This window comes from Artemia sp. Qi Xiang Cuo, chromosome 12, assembly GCF_049724085.1.
Source record: "Artemia sp. Qi Xiang Cuo chromosome 12, ASM4972408v1, whole genome shotgun sequence".
In the NCBI taxonomy this organism is placed as follows: domain Eukaryota; kingdom Metazoa; phylum Arthropoda; class Branchiopoda; order Anostraca; family Artemiidae; genus Artemia; species Artemia sp. Qi Xiang Cuo.
Window position 1 is genome coordinate 4,908,199 of NC_142805.1, and position 22,781 is coordinate 4,930,979.

The 22,781-nt window shown below is 34.8% G+C and overlaps 1 protein-coding gene across 3 annotated transcripts in view; it reads left to right on the top strand.

Annotated features, from left to right (window-relative positions):
- Positions 1-22,781, top strand: part of fal (SAM and HD domain containing deoxynucleoside triphosphate triphosphohydrolase falten) — a 60,287-nt gene that overhangs the window by 17,359 nt on the left and 20,147 nt on the right. For all 3 annotated transcript variants that reach the window (XM_089097747.1, XM_089097749.1, XM_089097748.1), the window contains exons 5-8: positions 1,564-1,724; positions 9,070-9,225; positions 18,655-18,850; positions 21,709-22,038. In XM_089097747.1, coding sequence (XP_088953873.1) covers positions 1,564-1,724; positions 9,070-9,225; positions 18,655-18,850; positions 21,709-22,038 — 843 coding nt within the window. The remainder of the gene's footprint in view (positions 1-1,563; positions 1,725-9,069; positions 9,226-18,654; positions 18,851-21,708; positions 22,039-22,781) is intronic.

Sequence of the window (22,781 nt, forward strand, 5' to 3'; positions counted from 1 at the left end):
TGTTGAACTAATGCGGCTTGGTGCTGCGGTGAGTTGTTGTTAGTAGTAGTAGTATTTAAATTATTATTTATATAATTATTGTATATAAATCAAAGTTTATATAATTATCCAGTAAGCTTATCGCAGATCATTTCTGGTCTTCGTTCTCGGTGCGAACAAAAAGCTCCTCCCACTTCTTTCTTCACTTATGGATCAGTGTGTTTGCGTCTATCAATGAGAAATGGTTACAAAGTGCATTATTCGTAATAGCGGGTTTCCACTTGTTTCCGATTGTTTCGCGTCTGACTTGTCTACCCGTGAAAAGATCTGATGCCGCTTATGTTTCTATCTGCAAAAATGTTCTCCGGAGCACTCGCACCCCGGTCCGGCTTTTTATAATGGGTGAGATAGGGAATGATCATACTGGATAATTATATAAACTGTGATATAAATATACAATATTTACATACAATATTCAATATATACAAAAAATAATATTGTCCAATTTAAACAGCTATTATGTTCACTAGTCCTGGCAAGTCACTAACCGTTCGTTAGCGGGCCGATCTGATGAACCATACGCTAACCATTGACCACAAAGGGATAGGGTAGATTCCCCCTGTGCTTGGTCTGAGAGGATCTCCTCCTAAAAATCCTATGGCGTTTAAAATGTGCTTTTTCTCGTTGTCCGGACCCACCCTCTTAAAGTTTGAGGCCTGACTACCCATCTATATTAAAACCTACCAAAACTGCTGGGTTTTATGCCCGTATGTAGGGAATTCTAGCACTATGTACTATTCATTCAGGTTATTTAAAAGACCTAAAAGACTTTAGTATTGGTCTATATTGTTTAAGTTTCATGTAGTTCAGCCTATTTTCGAACAAGATTAGATACGGAACGATAAAGAAAAATGTGGATATTAATGAAGCACAATTAAGTCGTCGTACTGGTACTTATGCCATTCTAGATGCTCAAATCTGGGAATACAAAAAAGAATGAAACCTGTCCCCCCCCCCCGACCATTCCACTACTAAGTTGGTCTCTTTTATCTATTGTAATTTTACCCGTGTATCCCATGTTGGTTATTGGCTTTATCGAAATTTATCTTTCTCTGGCCATTTATTTCATTCTCTTTTTTCCTCTTTCTTTTCTTCTTTTGTTTTTAAGATAATAGCTAACAAAATGAGTATATGTCAATGAATGGGACTATTTACTCTTTCCTCTTCTCTTACCTTTTTTTTACTCCTTTTGTTCTTTTTTTCTTTTTTAAGATAATAGCTAACAAAAGGAGTATATGTCAATGAATGGGACTATTTCCTCTTTCCTCTTCTCTTCCCTTTTTTTTCCTCCTTTTGTTATTTTTTTCTTTTTTTAGATAATAGCTAACAAAAGGAGTATATGTCAATGAATGGGACTATTTCCTCTTTCCTCTTCTCTTCCCTTTTTTTTCCTCCTTTTGTTCTTTTTTTCTTTTTTTAGATAATAGCTAACAAAAGGAGTATATGTCAATGAATGGGACTATTTCCTCTGTCCTCTTCTCTTCCCTTTTGTTTCCTCCTTTTGTTCTTTTTTTCTTTTTTTAGATAATAGCTAACAAAAGGAATGGAGTGGATGTCGATAAATGGGACTATTTCCTTCGTGATGCCCACGCTCTTGGTCTTAGGACATCTTTCGGATATGAAAGGCTTCTTCAGTTTGTTCGGGTCATAGATGTCCCTGGCGAAGGCCGTCAAGTATGTTTCAGGTAGATGTGAATAAAATATATTATTAAAAAAAAAGTAATCATAATTACCTTTTTTCTTCTGTTTATTAGAAATTCAGTAGTGTGAAACCAACCAGTGGTTCTTGACTGCTATAATATTAGACAATAGATATATTGATATTTTTATTTAACTTTCACAACATTTTACATACAAAAATCGATATGATTCACCCAAAACCATGCGGTGCATTTGGGGTGAATCAGGTAAAAAAAAAAAATATATAACATCATCTAAATTCACTATAAGAAAGAAAGAAAAAAAAAGTTATAATAATACTACAGGGTCAGCAACTACATGCCATATCCATGCTGCGGGGTCACACTCACCAGCCAACAAACAATCACAACACAGTTTAAATCGAGTCAAATATCCTCTAAAACAAACAAAACTAAAATTCATACTTACTTAATAATTTTCTTTAGAATTTCCATTAAAATTAATAAAATTCTTCTATCTTTTATTTCATTTTCCAAATTAGTCCATAATTTAATACCCTTCATAATATAAGAAAATTTGGACCTGGCAGACACTATAGGTGGAGTATAATAATCATTATACCCCTACATACCCCTAGATACCCCTAGTATTGTAGTTATTCCATCAGCTTTAAAACAAACCATTAAAACACTCCGGCAGCAGGTCCACATCATACACATAAACACTAACATATAAAAATGATGAACATATATGTTCGCTAACATATAAAAATTTGGACCTGGCAGACACTATAGGTGGAGTATAATAATCGTTATACCCCTACATACCCCTAGATACCCCTAGTATTGTAGTTATTCCATCAGCTTTAAAACAAACCAGTAAAACACTCCGGCAGCAGGTCCACATCATACACATAAACACTAACATATAAAAATGATGAAGACCCGTCGCTGGCAATATCCTAAGATCTTTATAAACTTCTCGAACCGATTTTCTTTCAGACTTACCTGACAATACTCTAATAGACTTGTTTTGAATAATTCGCACAGTATTAACAATTGAAGACCCAAACATGCAGAAGATTAGGACAAAATATAAAGATGGATTAACGAAAAATAGAGAAGCCTCAGAGTATATTTACTGGAAACATTTGTTTAAGTTTGCGAATAATTCCCGAATTACGCGATAAAATCCGCTATAATGTTTCAATATGGGATCGGAAACTGAAAGTCTCATCTATAATAACACCAAGATACTTTACTAACTTTTAACGTTCAATCACACCATCTTTATAGTTATATGCTGTATCCGTAGATAATAATTCGATGTCCTCGAAAATATGAGAAAAGTGCTCTTAGCGGAATTTACCTTTGGCTGATTCACTCTCAGCCATCTTGACACTTGATATAGCCATCCTCTGACACTCTCTGGAGCAACCTCTCTGACTTTACGATAACCGCTAGAGATGTATCATCAGCAAACATAGGCAATGTAGCCGCACTATCCTTCTATACTGCACTCACTCATTCTTGTTTCCAGTTTACTTACAGACCGTGGAAGATCATTAAATAAAATCAAAAATAATAAGGGTCCAAGTACCGAACCCTGTGGAACTCTTCACTCAGAGTTTCCAACTTATATTATAATGCCCAAACTTAAAGTCAGCTGTGATGCTTTAATAACTTTACATGATTTAAGCTTAAAGTATCAAGCCTTTTAAGGTTTTGTGGTAAAGATTTTGGTTTGATTGATTGATACTTTTATTTTCAATAATTCACAAAAAAAACAACAATGAAATAAACATAGCCAACTCTAGAAATTGGTAATTTTGGATTTTAGACAAAAAACGAAAGCAAACATGTCCGATTTCAAGCTCTTTTTCGAAGTTTCCAGAAGTCTGTTTTGCAATCAGTTTACTGTTGAGATAGAAATATCATTGATGAATCAGCTTTGTATTTAAATCAACCCTTTTCATAAACAGGGAAGTTTTTTTTAAAACATTTTTTTTATTTTCTACACTTTTTTATTTTTATTTATTTTATTTTTCGCAAAGGGAAATAGGATTAGAAGTATTCAAGAGGGAGATTTTAAACACCTGGTCGAGTGTTTTTGAGATTTCAGTGATAGACTGTTTAGAGTTTTAAGCCATTACACTCCAGGAATGACAGTAAAGTCTCATTTTTGGTGCCACATGCGATTTTATGATGGCGTTGTCATGATGGAATTATGTAAAGCATTTGTGAGTATTAGCTTTCAAACGACCTCCTAAACAGCTTTCTACGATGTTCAAATGTCCTGTTAGTGCTGCTGGGGAAATAAAAAAGAATAAAAGGAGACTTATCGGCATTTCAAGTTATTTTTCAAAATTCCCTTGAAAATGTTTACGCTATAAACTTTTACTCTTAACATGAACTGAAATAATGGCTATTATTTCTAAACTAACATTTACGACAAGTTTTTATCACGAAACATTTTTTTAATGCATTTTCAAGCTTTTGGTTATTGTAGACTGTTTTGCTCTGTACTAGGTTGCAGCTGTTGCTCCGACTATGAAATTCGAGTGTGTTCCGGCCCTGGGTATAAAAAGCTTTGCCTGTCTTATATATTGAAATTGTTTCTTTTTTTAGAAATAAGGGGGGATAGTATTTCATTAAAGCAACATAAAATAAAAAACACTTACACAAGAATTAACCAATGAATTAAGACCATTTCATTCGAGTCAACTTTTATCTTACTTTTTACTTAACTCCCATCCGGCCGGGTTGGCTGATTCGGGGCTTCTCCTCTAATGGCATCATAACAATATTTTACCGCTTTTGACATAATACACTGAGCTGCATTTTCTAGTTATATTGTTGATTTCGGAAGGATTGATTTGAGTTGGGTTGACTTGCATAGGTGTTATGTTAAGCGGGGGTTGAGGTGCTGAGTTGAGTTAAATGGGAGTTGAGTTAAATGGGGGTTGAATTGTGCGGGCGTTGAGTTGCATAGGATTTAAGTTGAACGGGGTTGAGTCAATCGGGGTTTGGATGAAACGGAGGTTGAGCTAAATGGATTGAGTTAAACGAGGGCTCAGCTGCATGGGAGTCCTTTTCGGGTTGCCGATCGAATGTAAAACTATTTAAGCTAAATCACTGTTCCCATGCAACTGAATACCTTTTAAACTGAACCCCTTTTCAACTCAGCCCTCGCTAAACTCACAACAAAAGTTGCAGCAGTAGCTTCAACTTCGACTTGCCATTCAATGCTGTTGCTGAATATAGCAATTGCTACTGTTCCGATAAATCCCAGTCAGGGCAACTGTATCTAGGTTCCAAAAATGAACTTAAAAAATGCATCCAAAATTTGTTTATATTCATCTTTTTACCTTTTTACGAGTCGGACAAACATTTCGAGGGGGGTTCAAACCCCGCACCCCCCTCCCCCCCACCTTCCCTGGATACGGCCTTGGTCCCAGTCCCTGTCCCAATAAAGCCTGGATAAAGCCCTAGGCTATATACAAAACTCGGGTAATCTTCTTGATGTGTAGTATTTTTTTGTAATTATTTCTCATACAGAATTGGTTCATAATGACAATTAAAAATAAGTCAGCAACGTAATGTATATAGCTTAGGACTATATTTTGTCATTAGAGGAACTTCGGCGCAAATACGCAGTAGCAATTATTGTATTTGGAAAATGCGCTGAATGGTAAATCGAATACTACGTTATCTTTTAGCTAGCGAATTAGTTGAAACTTCGAAAAATTTACCACAAAAACCTTAAGAAGTTTAATTTGTCTTACAGCTTAAACTATGTAAAGTTATTAAAAGATCACATCTAACCTTAAATTTAGGGCATTGCCATAGAAATCTGAAACTGCAAGTGAAGCGAGAAGCAAGTTTTGATCTGTAAGTATGGATGTGCCAATTGGAAGCCCAGCGGATATATGTAAGGAATCTTAATAGTAAAAGTTTATTGCAGAAACAAATTTACGGGAATTTTGAAAAAGAGCTGTAGACGCTGATAAGTCTGCTTTTTTCCTTTCTATTTCTTCAGCACTATCAGGGCAGCAGAACATCGGGTAGAGCTGTTTAGGAGGTCATTTAAAAGCTATTTGTCACATTTACGTGGCTTTTATAATTTCGTCTTGACAACGCCGTCCTAAAGTACTTGGCAGGATCCAATTACGTGGTGGTGGTTATATTTGAGAAAAGAGTTGGATGGCAAATCTTTCAGCTAGCGAATTATTTGAAACTTCGAAAAATTTATCACCAAAACCTCGAAAAGCTTGATTTAACTTAAAGCTTAAACCCTGTAAAATTACTAAAGCGTTTGATCTCACCGTACGTTTAGGGCATTGCACCTCAAATTAGAAACTGCGAGCGAAGCGAGAAGCAAATTTTTAATTAGGAAATTTCTAATCAGCAATAGGTCAAACTTATTCATAGGCTAATTTGAGTGACAGTTGTGTCAAGCAAAGGTTGAATTGAATAGGGATTACGTTAAGTAGGGTTGAGTTGCATGGGGATTGACTTAAATGAAGGTTAGATTACACTGGTATTGAGATGAATGAGGGTTGGATTAGATGGGGGTCGTCTAAATGGGGCTCAGTTAAATTTTGGTCGTGTTAAACGGGGGCTGAGAGGAAAGAGAATTGAGTTAAGTCGTTTGAGCTGATCGAAGTTGAGTTAAACGCACACTCTAAAACGCTGGTATTATAAGTAAGCAGTAAAATATAATTCAATTCAATGGGTTTGTTTACAAAGACAAAAAGTAAATCGCACATAATATAAAATACTCAGTCCGTTGGTGGATGAACTACAATCAATATCATTTCAACATAAAACGCAGAGTGGTCACCGCTCTTACTCTAAAACAATACATTACCTCTCATTAATAAAAAAAAAAAAAAAATAACCATTACCTTCCTCCTCCTTTCCCCAGGGAAAGCCACCCTATCATAAATAATAGAAAAAAATCATACTTTAGTTGTTTATATTTTATTCTTAAACTTTTTATTTATCATACTTTACATTATTTATCACACTCGGCTCTAACTTTTCACGTGTAAAGATACTGCCAGCTTCCGGATTACGGGAGTTGTATACACTTCTATTGATTTTTAGGATTCAAAAGGGTATAAACCTCCCGTGTTTTGATAGCTTAGCAAACCTCAGGTCTTCCGTCCATGATTATGATACTTGGTTATCTGTAGAGATTAATTTTCCGCTGGTTATTTTGGCCTGATCGCTGTTTTCTCTGCTTCATAGGGGGATCAGAAGTTGGAACCATCTTGATCAAAATATAAAAAATATAGGTGATATTTCTTCGTTTAAGATAGTAATTAAAGGGATGCTTTTTAGTAAGTATGAATTTTAGTTTTTTTTAAGATATTGATAAATATTTATGGCTCCTGGGGGTGATGGTTATGATTATGAATATGATAGTAAATTTAATGAAAATGTTAAGGTGTAAGGTTTGTGGTGCTGTTTGGGGACTGTGATATAGATGGTTTTTTTTTTTTTTATTGTTTTGCTATATTATTCTATTTTCGCCACCCCCTTGGACAAGTTTTTACTTCTTGGAATGGCCGCTAAACTGATGTTAAATTGTTTGTTTGTTTAGAATAAATCTGTTTCTCTCTCTTCTTTTTTTAATGCCAATAAATGATTTTTTTACTCTTTTTTTAAATGACGCAAGGGAGCTCCTACCTCTCAGCTCTTCCGGGATCAGATTCCATATCTTTGCGCATGTTATATTTGGAGCAAAATCTGATCGTACAGTCGGGGTGAAGGGTATGTGCGGGTTTGATGAAGATCGAGTTGGCAAATTATGATGGTTCGAGATAGGCCGGAATAATGTTTTAAATGAAAATGGCAGCTTACCAGCTAGAAACTTAAACATAAAGGTCAAGCATGACAGTTGATGCAAGGACTCTAGTGATAAGTACTCTTAATTTTTTCCAACGAATATGAGACATTGTCTACGAATAGAATTCAGTTTGCACATGAGATTTGAAATTTGACTTCTAGATCACTGCACAATAGTGTAAATGGGGCTTTATGAGGGCGTTGTACAGAGGAGCAAGTGTATTCTGTGGCAAGCTGTGCTTCAGTTTTTTTATTATACTCAGATTTCGGGATAGCTTCGTCTCTACTCCTTGAATATGATACAGGAACAACATATTCTCATCAAGGAGGAATCCCAAGTATTTCGTAAAACACTTTTCTGGCGGACTAATCAGACCTCTGGAAGTTAGGATACCATATATCTCTTGATGGACACCTACGTCTCGGGAAAAAATAAAACGCAAGATTTATCATACGTTAATGACTAGTCGGTTAGCATCCATCCAGAGATATGTCTCCTCCAGAATATCCCTCAGCTTATACATGAGCATTGTCTTATCCTTTTCACAACAGCCTAGCATCTAATCATCGGCAAAGGCTAAGAGCTCATCGTCATCATCTTCGAACTGAAAGTAATCTCCATCGTGGCATAGGTTACAGCAGTGAAGATAAGTGCGATTCAGGATCAGGAATCGTTGCAGGCCTAATATTGGGCCCTAGAGGACACCACAGTTGACGAGTTCATCGTTCTTTGGATCTCCTCCCATATAAATCCTACGGTCCCTAACATAAGATCCGAACCAATCCAGAGCTTCACCTCGTATTCCTAAGTGTTACAGTTTCCCGAGGAGAACTGAGTGGTACATACTATCAAATTCTTTTCTGATATCAAGCAGAACCGCTGCAGTTAGTAGGCCAGAGTCCAGAACTTTGTTTATCCATAAACTTAAAGCTGTTAGTACGTCTTGGGTGGAGTGTCCTGATCTGAACCCAAACTGGCGATTATTAAGAAGCCCTTTCTCCTCCAAAAACAGGAGTAGCTGCTGCTGCATAGGTTTTTCAAAAACTTTTGAAAATAATGAAAGAATAGAAATATGTCTGTAATAAGCCGGGTCAAGTCGAGAACCTCCTTTGTGCAGCGGAATTTTTCTAGCTTTCTTTAGTAAATCTGGGAAAGTATCCTTTTGCGACGACAAATTTATTAAGTAAGTAAGGGGCTGAAGTTTTAGTTCTCTCAGTGTAAAGGCTGAATTTTTTGTTTTCAGTTCTTAGTGTAAAATAGGTATTCTTTATTACTTTGATTGAAATGAAGGTCCAGAAGGAAATTCCGGAACGAGAAAATTTTAAATTAGGTTTAAAAGCTAACAACGGCTTTAAAAAAAAAGATCTTCGTTTTCGAGTAATACAGAAGCTTAAAAAAAACTACTAGTAATTTATTCATTTTTTCTCTCTATCCTCCTCCTTCTCCCCATCATTTTTATCATTTTATTTAATTTTTTGTCTTTTTACATAAAAAGGACGAATGGAAATACTGTAACTTTCTAAAAATATATTCCAGGGACAAAGATGCTTATGAAATCTATGAGATGTTTCATACCAGAGAAGCACTTCACAGGCGTGCATATCAGCATAGAGTTTGCAAAGTCATTGAAAGGATGCTTGTTGATATTTTCTTGCTAGCAGATAAGCATATCAAACTAAGAACCAGTAAAGGGTGAGAAGTTTCTCAGTTTTTCGGTCTTGATTAATCAGAAAGTGATCGAATTCGAAACTTCCTACCCAAGTTGGAAATCACATATAAATTTGGTAGAGGAAGGATTCGCACCAGCATATTATCTTGCAAATCGAAAAAATATAAAAAATATAAAAAAATATTAAAAATATTTGCTATATGTAAAAATATGTAGATTAAAATAAAATATAGAATGAAATACAAATAATATAAAGTATATTTTCCGTATTATTTGCTGCACTAGCAATTCACCCATGAGTCTTTAGACAACGCATCATTGTGCATATAGGTATGTCACATGCATATTGTGCATGTCACATTGGTAGAACTGAAAGGTCAATTAGGACACGCTAGGTCACTTAAAACATGTCGAAAATTGGCCTAGTGTTGGTTTTCGTTTTTCTTTCTAGTCAGATTCGTTCATTGTCAATTTTTGTTCTTTCTTTAAATAAAAAAAAAAAATGAGGAGGATCCAGGGTTTGTCTACCAAATTTAGAAGAAGGAATATAAAGCTTGTTGATGCTCAGAGAGTCGGATTCCGACGAAAGGTAAACGTATCATTCAAAACACATTATGCACTTTTATTGTTTTGCGTGCACATAGTTGCACTTTTTAGTATCAGAGAACCCTACTGTTGAGGTTTGAAGCTCAAATCTACAAAAATGTGGAATTCTGTATTTTTTTGCCAGAAGTAAGATCACAGATCCGTGTTTCTTTCTTCTTTTTTTTCCAGGGGGGATCGTATCGAACCAATGGTTCTGGAACATCGGGAGAGGGCTCATTTGAACAGAAATTAAAAGTTCCGTTATCTGCATGATTACGCTAGTCATAGGTAGAAATTAAAGGTTCGTCAGGACACGCTCGGTCACTATAAAAATGTCGAAAATTCGTCTTGTGTTGCTTTACTTTTTTCCTTCTATTCAGATTCGTTGTTTGTCCATTTTGTTCTTTCTTTAACCCTAAAAAAAAAATGAGGAGGATCCAGGATTTGTCTACAAAATTGAGAAGAAGAAGAAAGAAAATTCGTCTAGTGTTGCTTTACTTTTTTCCTTCTATTCAGATTCGTTGTTTGTCCATTTTGTTCTTTCTTTAACCCTAAAAAAAAAAATGAGGAGGATCCAGGATTTGTCTACAAAATTAAGAAGAAGAAGAAAGAAAATTCGTCTAGTGTTGCTTTACTTTTTTCCTTCTATTCAGATTCGTTGTTTGTCCATTTTGTTCTTTCTTTAATCCTAAAAAAAATGAGGAGGATCCAGGATTTGTCTACAAAATTGAGAAGAAGAAGAAGAAGAAGAAAGAAAATTGGTCTAGTGTTGCTTTACTTTTTTCCTTCTATTCAGATTCGTTGTTTGTCCATTTTAGTTCTTTCTTTAATCCTAAAAAAAATGAGGAGGATCCAGGGTTTGTCTACAAAATTGAGAAGAAGAAGAAGAAAGAATCAGAGCCTGTTGAGGCTCTGAGAGTCGGATTCTGACGAAAGATAATGGTATCATTCAAAACACATTGTGAACTTTTTATCGTTTTGCGCTTTGAGTGTTAGTACCAGGGGCACCGAGTTTTAACATATAATTTTGTATGACGATGTCTATAGCTGTGATTTTTATATGTTTAGTGTCTTATCCTTTTTTATGACAAGAACTGCCACTGATCGGCATGACCGTGTATGGTGTTGGACAATAAAATCGTTTGAGTTTCGCTCAGTGAAAAGAAAGACATTTTTTAAAAATCTCTTTCGTGAAACAGCTTTAATTTCATTTGATTTTATTTGCAATTAATTAGAAAAAAACTTTTTTTTTTACAAAAAAGGTTTTTCAAAGAAAAGTAAAGAACTGCATTAAACCAAAAATGATCCAAAATAAAATAAAATAATCTACCAAGCATGAAACTACCACAAATCAGCATCAATAAATAAATGAAACCCAAAACAAACAGAAATAACAATAAATAACCGAGTCAAACCCAAAACGAACAGAAATTAACATAAGTTGGGCTCAAAACTCCTATGCCTTCCCAAGGTCAGATCATAATGTGTCCTTTACTGAAAAAATATATATGTTTTTTCTTTTATAGATTTAATAAATCAAATAATATTATCATTAGGATTACCAAATATCGGTCTATGTATATTAAACTGACAATGCGCATTCAATTGTATTTTTTCATTGTATTATTCATTCATTTGTATTAAAATATTACTGACTTTCCCTCAATTAATACGCCTCTTGAGACTATAATATAATATAAATACAAAAAAAACGAAATACAGCTTGAGCCCCGCTTAGCTGGGATGGTTCACCTGTTTCATCAAAACCAGTTGTCATCTCTAAGAACTGGCAATGGATAAGTAAAGTAAACATATTAACCTAATGAAAACATTACAATTATTTGATTTGGTTTGATTTAAATTGTAATTGTTTGTTAGTTAGTATGTTGGTATGACATTGTATGTAGTTGCTGCCCCATTAGTATGTTGGTATGTTAGTAGTATGTTGGTATGACATGGTATGTAGTTGCTGCCCCAGAAGTATGTTGGTATGTTAGTAGTATGTTGGTATGACATGGTATGTAGTTGCTGCCCCAGAAGTATGTTGGTATGTTAGTAGTATGTTGGTATGACATGGTATGTAGTTGCTGCCCCAGAAGTATGTTGGTATGTTAGTAGTATGTTGGTATGACATGGTATGTAGTTGCTGCCCCAGTAGTATGTTGGTATGTTAGTAGTATGTTGGTATGACATGGTATGTAGTTGCTGCCCCAGTAGTATGTTGGTATGTTAGTAGTATGTTGGTATGACATGGTATGTAGTTGCTGCCCCATTAGTATGTTGGTATGTTAGTATTTTGGTATGACATGGTATGTAGTTGCTGCCCCAGTAGTATGTTGGTATGTTAGTAGTATGTTGGTATGACATGGTATTTAGTTGCTGCCCCAGTAGTATGTTGGTATGTTAGTAGTATGTTAGTATGACATGGTATGTATTTGCTGCCCCAGTATTATGTTGGTATGTTAGTAGTATGTTGGTATGACATGGTATGTAGTTGCTGCCCCACTAGTATGTTGGTATGTTAGTAGTATGTTGGTATGACATGATATGTAGTTGCTGCCCCAGTAGTATGTTGGTATGTTAGTAGTATGTTGGTATGACATGGTATGTAGTTGCTGCCCCAGAAGTATGTTAGTAGTATGTTGGTGTGACATGGTATGTAGTTTCTGCCCCAGTAGTATGTTGGTATGTTAGTATGTTGGTATGACATGGTATGTAGTTGCTGCCCAGGAGTATGTTGGTATGTTAGTATGTTGGTATGACATGGTATGTAGTTGCTGCCCCAGTAGTATGTTGGTATGTTAGTAGTATGTTAGCATGTTGGTATGACATGGTATGTAGTTACTGCCCCATTAGTATGTTGGTATGTTAGTAGTATGTTAGTATTTTCGTATGACATGGTATGTAGTTGCTGCCCCAGTAGTATGTTGGTATGTTAGTAGTATGTTGGTATGACACGGTATGTAATTGCTGCCCCAGTAGTATGTTGGTATGTTAGTATTACATGGTATGTATTTGCTGCCCCAGTAGTATGTTGGTATGTTAGTAGTATGTTGGTATGACATGGTATGTAGTTGCTGCCCCACTAGTATGTTGGTATGTTAGTAGTATGTTGGTATGACATGGTATGTAGTTGCTGCCCCAGTAGTATTTTGGTATGTTAGTAGTATGTTGGTATGACATGGTGTGTAGTTTCTGCCTCAGAAGTATGTTGGTATGTTAGTAGTATATTAGTATGTTGGTATGACATGGTATGTAGTTGCTGCCCCAGTAGTATGTTGGTATGACATGGTATGTAGTTGCTGCCACAGAAGTATGTTGGTATGCTAGTAGTATGTTAGTATGTGGATATGACATGGCATGTAGTTGCTGCCCAGTAGTATGTTGTTGTTAGTAGTATGTTAGTATGTTGGTATGACATGGTATGTAGTTGCTGCCCCAGTAGTATGTTAGTAGTATGTTGGTATGACATGGTATGTAGTTGCTCTCCCACTAGTATGTAAATATGTTAGTAGTATGTTGGTATGACATGGTATGTAGTTGCTGCCCCAGTAGTGTTGGTATGTTAGTAGTATGTTAGTATGTTGGTATGACATGGTATGTAGCTGCTGCCCCAGTAGTATATTGGTATGTTAGTAGTATGTTGGTATGACATGCTATGTAGTTGCTACCCCAGAAGTATGTTGGTATGTTAGTAGTATGTTAGTATGTTGGTATGACATGGTATGTAGTTGCTGCCCCAGTAGTATGTTGGTATTTTAGTAGTATGTTGGTATGACATGGTATGTAGTTACTGCCCCATTAGTATGTTGGTATGTTAGTAGTATGTTAGTATTTTCGTATGACATGGTATGTAGTTGCTGCCCCAGTAGTATGTTGGTATGTTAGTAGTATGTTGGTATGACACGGTATGTAATTGCTGCCCCAGTAGTATGTTGGTATGTTAGTAGTATGTTAGTATTACATGGTATGTATTTGCTGCCCCAGTAGTATGTTGGTATGTTAGTAGTATGTTGGTATGACATGGTATGTAGTTGCTGCCCCACTAGTATGTTGGTATGTTAGTAGTATGTTGGTATGACATGGTATGTAGTTGCTGCCCCAGTAGTATTTTGGTATGTTAGTAGTATGTTGGTATGACATGGTGTGTAGTTGCTGCCTCAGAAGTATGTTGGTATGTTAGTAGTATATTAGTATGTTGGTATGACATGGTATGTAGTTGCTGCCCCAGTAGTATGTTGGTATGACATGGTATGTAGTTGCTGCCACAGAAGTATGTTGGTATGCTAGTAGTATGTTAGTATGTGGATATGACATGGCATGTAGTTGCTGCCCAGTAGTATGTTGTTGTTAGTAGTATGTTAGTATGTTGGTATGACATGGTATGAAGTTGCTGCCCCAGTAGTATGTTAGTAGTATGTTGGTATGACATGGTATGTAGTTGCTCTCCCACTAGTATGTAAATATGTTAGTAGTATGTTGGTATGACATGGTATGTAGTTGCTGCCCCATTAGTGTTGGTATGTTCGTAGTATGTTGGTATGACATGGTATGTAGCTGCTGCCCCAGTAGTATGTTGGTATGTTAGTAGTATATTAGTATGTTGGTATGACATGCTATGTAGTTGCTGCCCCAGAAGTATGTTGGTATGTTAGTAGTATGTTAGTATGTTGGTATGACATGGTATGTAGTTGCTGCCCCAGTAGTATGTTGGTATTTTAGTAATATGTTGGTATGACATGGTATGTAGTTGCTGCCCAGTAGTATGTTGGTATGTTAGTAGTATGTTGGTAGGACATGGTATGTAGCTGCTGCCCCAGTAGTATGTTGGTATGTTAGTAGTATATTAGTATGTTGGTATGACATGCTATGTAGTTGCTGCCCCAGAAGTATGTTGGTATGTTAGTAGTATGTTAGTATGTTGGTATGACATGGTATGTAGTTGCTGCCCCAGTAGTATGTTGGTATTTTAGTAGTATGTTGGTATGACATGGTATGTAGTTCCTGCCCAGTAGTATGTTGGTATGTAGTATGTAGTTGCTGCCTCAGAAGTATGTTGGTATGTTAGTAGTATATTAGTATGTTGGTATGACATGGTATGTAGTTGCTGCCCCAGTAGTATGTTGGTATGACATGGTATGTAGTTGCTGCCACAGAAGTATGTTGGTATGCTAGTAGTATGTTAGTATATGGATATGACATGGCATGTAGTTGCTGCCCAGTAGTATGTTGTTGTTAGTAGTATGTTAGTATGTTGGTATGACATGGTATGAAGTTGCTGCCCCAGTAGTATGTTAGTAGTATGTTGGTATGACATGGTATGTAGTTGCTCTCCCACTAGTATGTAAATATGTTAGTAGTATGTTGGTATGACATGGTATGTAGTTGCTGCCCCAGTAGTATGTTGGTATGTTAGTAGTATGTTGGTATGACATGGTATGTAGTTACTGCCCCAGTAGTATGTTGGTATGACATGATATGTAGTTGCTGCCCCAGTAGTATGTTGGTATGTTAGTATATTGGCATGACATGGTATGTAGTTGCTGCCCCAGTAGTATGTTGGTTTGTTAGTAGTATGTTGGTATGTTAGTACGTTGGTATGACATGGTATGTAGTTGCTGCCCCAGTTGTAATATTATTATTATTTTATATATATTTTTTTCCTTTCTTTCTTATTATAGTGAATTTAAATGATGTTATTTGTGTGCAAATTGTTGTTAAAGTTTAATAAATATATCATATTATTAATCGGACAAAAACATCACAATACCGCCAAGAAACTGATTGGGCAATTACAGCTCTGAAACAGATTTAGAAACAGTACAGCGAAAATCTGATGAAAATCACTGGCTTAGTGTTAATAAAGATTCATTTTTATCATCTTTGCAGACATTAAAATGATGCTATTGAAGTGTAAATAAAGGAAAAAAACACACACAAACAGAAATACGAGTTTTGAAGCCGAGAAAAATGAACTTAGACAATACCTAATCCAGTACAACATAGGAAATTAGAAAATGCTCTCGTACTTGTTAAATATCCCGACCATACCCAAGAAGTGAAGTTAGGTTAATCCTTATAGAATGTACCAAAATATGATGAAAATATAATACTTTATTAACAAAATTATGGAAACTACAGCAGAGAATTATGGAAAGCAGGCTGCACAGAACGCATTATATTAAATACCTAATCTAACCAAATACCAAATCTATATATTAAATGTTTAATCAAAATATACCTACATTGTAGTTTATCTCTCTCAGGCTAAGCTGAATATCACTAAGTACATACTAAAATACAGAAAGAAACCGGTTTTTACTCAAATCAAGATCTTGAGTATGGTCTGGATATTTAATAAGTACCAATGCTCTGATCAATACCAACACCATTTGAACACGGAAAATTTGAGAGGAAAATTGACAGTACTATCTACACGCTTTTGGAATCTTGTCAATAGTGTATTTAATTTATTATGTTTAATTCCTTATAAATATTACTTTAATCTATTTTAGGCCATCTTCACAGTAGTGAGGGGTATCTACGTCCGGGGGGCCAGTGCCCCCTTCGGATCCCGGTACCGGCACTTTTTAAGCTACTGGATATTTGACAAATGCTAAGTAGAGTGCACAGGTGTTATTATTTATTTGGTCTGTTGCGCACGTGTGATTGTTACATCATAGTTTAGGAGATATTATTGTATACATATGGAAATCAAACAGTTCGTGGTAACGAACTGTAAGTAAGGAGCGACCCGGCTCAATGGTAACCGAAACTCTAGAAAACGGGTTTTTGATATCAATAGATATATCAAAAGAATCAGATTTCAATGCTGATTTCAAATATATAACTTTCATCAAGTTTAGTGTGACCCATCAAAAGTTACGCGCCTGAGAAAATTTGGCTGATTTTCAAAAAAAGGGGGAAAGACCCCCGAAAAGTTATAGAACCTAAATGAAAATCACACCATCATATTCAGCATATCAGAGAACCCTACTGTAGAGGTTTCAAGCTCCTATCTACAAAAATTTGGAATTTTACATTTTTTGCCAGAAGAAAGATCACGGATGCGTGTTTATTTGTTTGTTTGTTTGTTTGTTTTTTGTTTTTTTCCCCAGGGATGATCGTATTGACCCAGTGGTCCTAGAATATCGTAGGAGGGCTCATTGGAACGAAAATCAAAAGTTCTAGTGCCATTTCCAAGTGACAAAAAAAATGGAGGGCAACTGGGTCCCCTCCCACGCTTATTTTTTTCCCAAAGTCACCCGATCAAAATTTTGATATAGCCATTTTGTTCAGCATGGTCGAAAATATGATAAATATGTCTTTTAGGATGACTTAATCCCCCGAGGTTCCCAGAGGGAGGGCTAAAAGTTATGAACTTTACCCAATGTTAACATATAGTACGAGTATTGGTTATTGGGAAGTATACAGAAGTTTTCAGGAGGTTTTTTTTCTGGTAGTGGGAGGTAAGGGGGGGTCGGTGGTTATGTTGGAGGATCTGTTGATGAAGGAAGTTTTCATGGGGGAAGGGAAATTGCCATGAAGCAAGACTTGCCAGCATTATTTATTGGTTATTGGGAAGTATACAACCATCTTAAGGAAGGATTTTTTCTGGAGGGGGGGCTAGAGGAGGGAGTTACTCGGGAGAATCGGTCCGTAGAGGATGTGTCTTTGGGGTAAGAAATAGTTCGATGAAGGGGGCGCCGGATTTCCAAGCATTATTTAAAAAACTAGCGGAAATTAAATTTAAAAAAAACAAGTTTTTTAAACTGAAATGTAAGAAGGAATATTAGAACTTAAAACTAACATAAATTATAACATATGTGAGGGGGTTCTCCCCCAATTCAATACCTCGCTCTTTACGCTACAGTTTTTTTTAGTGCTTTCAAAAGAGCTATCTATTCGGCCTCTGTTATTCAGGGGTTTGTGAATCAATTTTTTTTAACTTTTAACGTAAAGAGCGTGGTATTGACTAAGAGGAAAACCGCATCATATACTTAATAACATATACGTAATAAAAAAAACAATAAAAAAACAAGCGATAAGGCTCAATAGTAACAAAAACTTTTAAAAAGGGAATTTTGATGTCAATAAATATATCAAAAGAACGTGTTTATAATGCTGATTATAAATATATAAATTTTATTAAGTTTAGTATTACTCATCAAAGGCTACAAGCCTGAGAAAATTTACTCGATTTTTTAAAGAGGGGGAAACATCCCCTACAAGTGAAAGAATTTTAATGAAAATCCCACCGTCAGATTCAGCGTATCAGAAAACCCTATTACATAGGTTTCAAGCTCATATGTGCAAAAATCTGCAATTTTGTATTTTTTGCCAGAAGAAAAATATACGAATATAAAAGTTAGTTACGAAAGTTAATTTGTAAAGACATCCATTTAGCAAAAGAAAAGTAAAATTTTTATGCAAATAAAAGCTGCATTAACTAAAAAACCATCAGAAATTAAATAAAAAAAACAAGTTTTTTAAACTGAAAGTAAGGAGCGGCATTAAAACTTAAGACGCTCAGAAAGTCTTCCGTATATGAAAGGGGCTGTCCCCTCCTAAACGCCTCGCTCTTTACGCTAAAGTTTGACTCTGTCTCAAAACTTTATTTTTTAAAACTATAAAAAAATTTAGTGTAAAGAGCGAGGCGCTGAGGAGGGGACAGCCCCTTTCATATACGGAATAATTTCTGTTCGTTTTAAGTTTTAATGTCGCTCCTTACTTTCAGTTTAAAAAACTTGTTTTTTTTATTTAATTCAAACAAGGATGAGGTAGTTTTATCCGTAACTATGTCATAGCTATCAAATCAACTCTGCTCTATCAATTTTTCAAGTTTCTATTCAGTTAATCTATTTTAGGCCATCTTCACTGAGGCTGTCAGAAGTATATCAAGACCCTTTTATATATACTCGTTTGAATGATTCCGTTCTTGATATTATTGGTACGAGCTATGAGCCAGAACTTGAACCTGCTCAGAAACTGGTTGAAAGACTTGAGAGGCGGCAGTTGTACACCTTTGTTGGCGCTGCTAGCCCGTGTGATGGCAGACTGCAGGTAACTACTTCCAAAGCTAGGCTCTGATTAGAGTCAAATTTCGCTTCGTCAGATGAATTTCACGTTTTCCGAGACGGAAAAAAAATATTGTTTCTCTGCTTCAAAGAAAAACCTCCCTAATATAATTAGGTCCAACAATTGCTACCCTTTGGTTCTCCAAGCATTCAGATCAAAAATTGATACGTGATTTTGGTTTAAATAAGCTGCAACATCCCAATCTTTCCCTAAAAGAGTTTGTACTAGGAGGGGCAGTAGGGGGAGAGGAGTGCTGCAGGCGGGCCAAAAGTGTCTCAAATAACATGTGTCAAAAAGCAACGTATCTTCAATTCTTAAAAAGATTAGAAAAACTCAAGCAGAAGAAAAATCGGGGATATTTCGAGCCAGTGAAAAGGTAAAAATCCAATGCAAATATTTCGGCCGAGACATCCAATTCTTAATTGCCATTCAATATCAGATTTTCTATTTAATTACCCTTTCACCGTTACATGGAAAGGGTCTATTTTCATTTAAGTGGTTGTTTTTATGGTTTGTTTTTATTTACTTTAGTGGTTGTTTTTTTTTTTTAGTTTTTAATTATTTTTCTATCTTTGCACTAAAGACGGCTGAGCAGATGTCTCGGCCACATATCTGCATTGCATTTTTACTTATTCACTGGCTGTAAATATCCTCGTTTTTTCTTCTTCTTGAGTTTTTTCTCATCTTGTCATACTTAGCCAGTGTGGTCATAGAAATTATTTATTAAAGAAAATGTGTAACAAAACGTTTTGAGTTATTGCAGCCAACTTTACGAGATTTTCTAAACAGGAATAGTTCATGGGATCGTTGGTTTGGGCGGAAAAGGTAATTGATGATAATGAGAATGATTTTTAATATTTCTTTAATCTAATATTGGTGAACCAATTGAATTAGATTTGAAACTAGAGTGGTGAACATCTCAACGCCTTCTAACATTTTTTAACTCTTGCAGCCTGGCAAATCTTTGTTTAGTTTCTTTTCGTTTTTTTAGATCTAAGCGGTGAAACTTGTTTCTCTTGGTGGATTCTCTCGGTGAAACTTGTTTCTCTTGGTGGACTCGTATTGAAACGGATTTAAGCTTCTTATCTATCAGGTTTTTTCATTCTTTTATTTATTCATTTTAAAACAAAAAATAGAATGAAATGAAAATGTGTATGTAATGGTGAAATTTTTCTTTAAAAAAAATGTTGAACAAAAACCTAAGCGAAAATGTCCGCCCGTAAAAAGCAGAAAACTTTACAAACATTTCAACTGAAACTTTCGCTTAGCTTAGCTTCAGGTTAGTAGTATGTTGGTATGACATGGTATGTAGTTGCTGCTCCAGTAGTATGTTGGTATGTTAGTAGTATGTTAGTATGTTAGTATGGCATGGTATGTAGTTGCTGCCCCAGTAGTATGTTGGTATGTTAGTAGTATGTTAGTATGTTGGTATGACATGGTATGTAGTTGCTGCCCAGTAGTATGTTGGTATGTTAGTATGTTGGTATGACATGGTATGTAGTTGCTGCCCCAGTAGTAATATTATTGTTATTTTATATAGTCGCTTAGCTGTATTCGCTTAATTAAAATTTGTATTCAATCTCTATTATGAAATGAGACTTTCAATAGTAGATTGAAATTTCTTGAACATCATATTAAATTTGCCAATGGTGCCATTTAAAGTAAATTTATGTACAAATATTTTTATGTACAGACATAAATTTATGTAATAACATTTTTAGCTTATAAGTTAACATTTTGAAGCGATGGAAGAATATTATAGGAATTTATTAATCTCGTATGGCCAAATATGTTGATTCGACTTAGCTTAGTCGCTTAGCTGTATTCACTGCAAGACATTACAATAAATTCTAAGGATTCGACTTAGCTTAGTCACTTAGCTGTATTCACTGCAAGACAATGTAAATAGAAGAAGAAAAAATGTACAATAGGATAAAATAAAACAACGGAATAAAAAGACAGAGCTGAAAAATAAAAATAAATAAGAGAGCAGCTAATCATAACCTAGCGTAATCTAGTCACAAAGTCACAACTGCAAAAAGGCGACAGAAATAAAACTGGATATTGAATCATTGAATATTCGTTGGAGATGTATTTTATCTAAGGCGCTTTTATGAGCTTGTATTGTATGACTCTTGTATGATTATATATTATATTTATATTATATTATAATTATATGAGTGTATATATATTTTATAATTATATATATTATATAATTATATATTTCATAATAATAATTATATATATTTATATATAAAATATATATTATAAATATATATTTTGTAATTTTATAATTAACATAAATTATAATTACATGATTGTATATTAATTATATGACTCCTTTGCGACATTTTTAGCGATTAATTCTGAAATATTATGACATTCTTACTTTTCTTTCAAGAAAGTATCTATTAAGACCTCAAAGAACTTTGTTTTATCAGACGCAATTTATATAGTGAAATACTAAAATTTCTTTTTTTGTATTAAAATTTGCTGTCTTTTGTCTTATTATTAATCTTTTTATTATAATTTATTATCATTAATCTTATTATTTATTTTGTTATTAATAACTTTACTGCCAATTTAACAAGAAAAATAGAATTTCGAGTTGGTTTTATATCCGGTTTTAGCGGGTTCATTACTTAGTTAATTGAATATTTTTGTTTTATTATTATATATTTTTTACTAGTATTTATTTATTCATTTTTAATTGGTCCTTAAGTAATCTAAAAATTAATTCCACTTTCAATTTTTGTTTTTTTGTCTTTATATAGCCGTTTCTTCCCAACTGGGATTTCATTCTTCAACTCATATTATTATTATTATTATTTTTTTATATATAGATATCCGATTCAGACATTGAAAAAAAGCTGATATCATACCTTGACCCTAAGGATTCATTTATTCAGCCCAGCGATGTTGTTGTAACCTCTATCCACGTCAACTTTGGGCAAGGTGACAAAAACCCTTTAGAGTTTGTCCGTTTTTATACGAAATGCAACCCTGATGTAGCGAAGCCAATTAGAAAAGAAGAAATTTCCAAAATGTTGCCTGATAGATTTACTGAGGAGATGATTCATGTTCATAGTAAGAGACGTGACTCTGTAATAGTTGAGGCGCTGAAGAGGTGTTTGGATCAATTTTGCGAAGATAACCTATTTTTGCGGCATGCTGTAAGTATTTTTTAATTACTTATCTAAGTATAATTTGTTTAGTTAGTTTATTTAATAACTTATTATTGTGTATATTTATTAAATACTATTCTATTTAAGTACTATCATTCATTTTCTTCATTTATTTTCAATTTCTTTTTAGTAATTTTCCCTGAAGCCTCATCTAATATTTATTGTATAATATCATTTAATAAACTGCTATTCTAACCAAGATTAGAATATTGGAAGCTACAGTGATGACAGGGGTCGCACATGGTTCCGAAATTACCAACTCCGAAAGACGCAGGAGGATTTGTTAGATTTTTTCCAGAAGAATTGTCTTTTAATTCCTTTTGGAACTGTCAGACAGACTGTATTTCAAATAGTAAGCTGTACGAAGAATAACGTTCTATCACACTTTTTGGGGCTATTATTGAGAGAAAGATTGAGATGGCTAGGACAAGTTTTGCAGATAAGGGTGACAAATTGCCAAATATTGCCCGTTTCGACCAACCATCTTCTTGGGAGGGTATAAAGGATAAGATGTTAAATAGATTGGGATGGAGGAGGAGCGTGTGGAGCTGTGTTGGCCATAGGGACTCAAATAAAAGTAGGTTAAAAAATGTCATTAGGCTCATTTGAACCATTGAATTAGTAAAGATTCTGGACCATCGCTTAGATGGATCTATGAGCCAAACTTTAGTGGAGTACCTTGAGGTACTCCACTAATGACTAATGTTGGATTAGTATACACTTGATTTCCA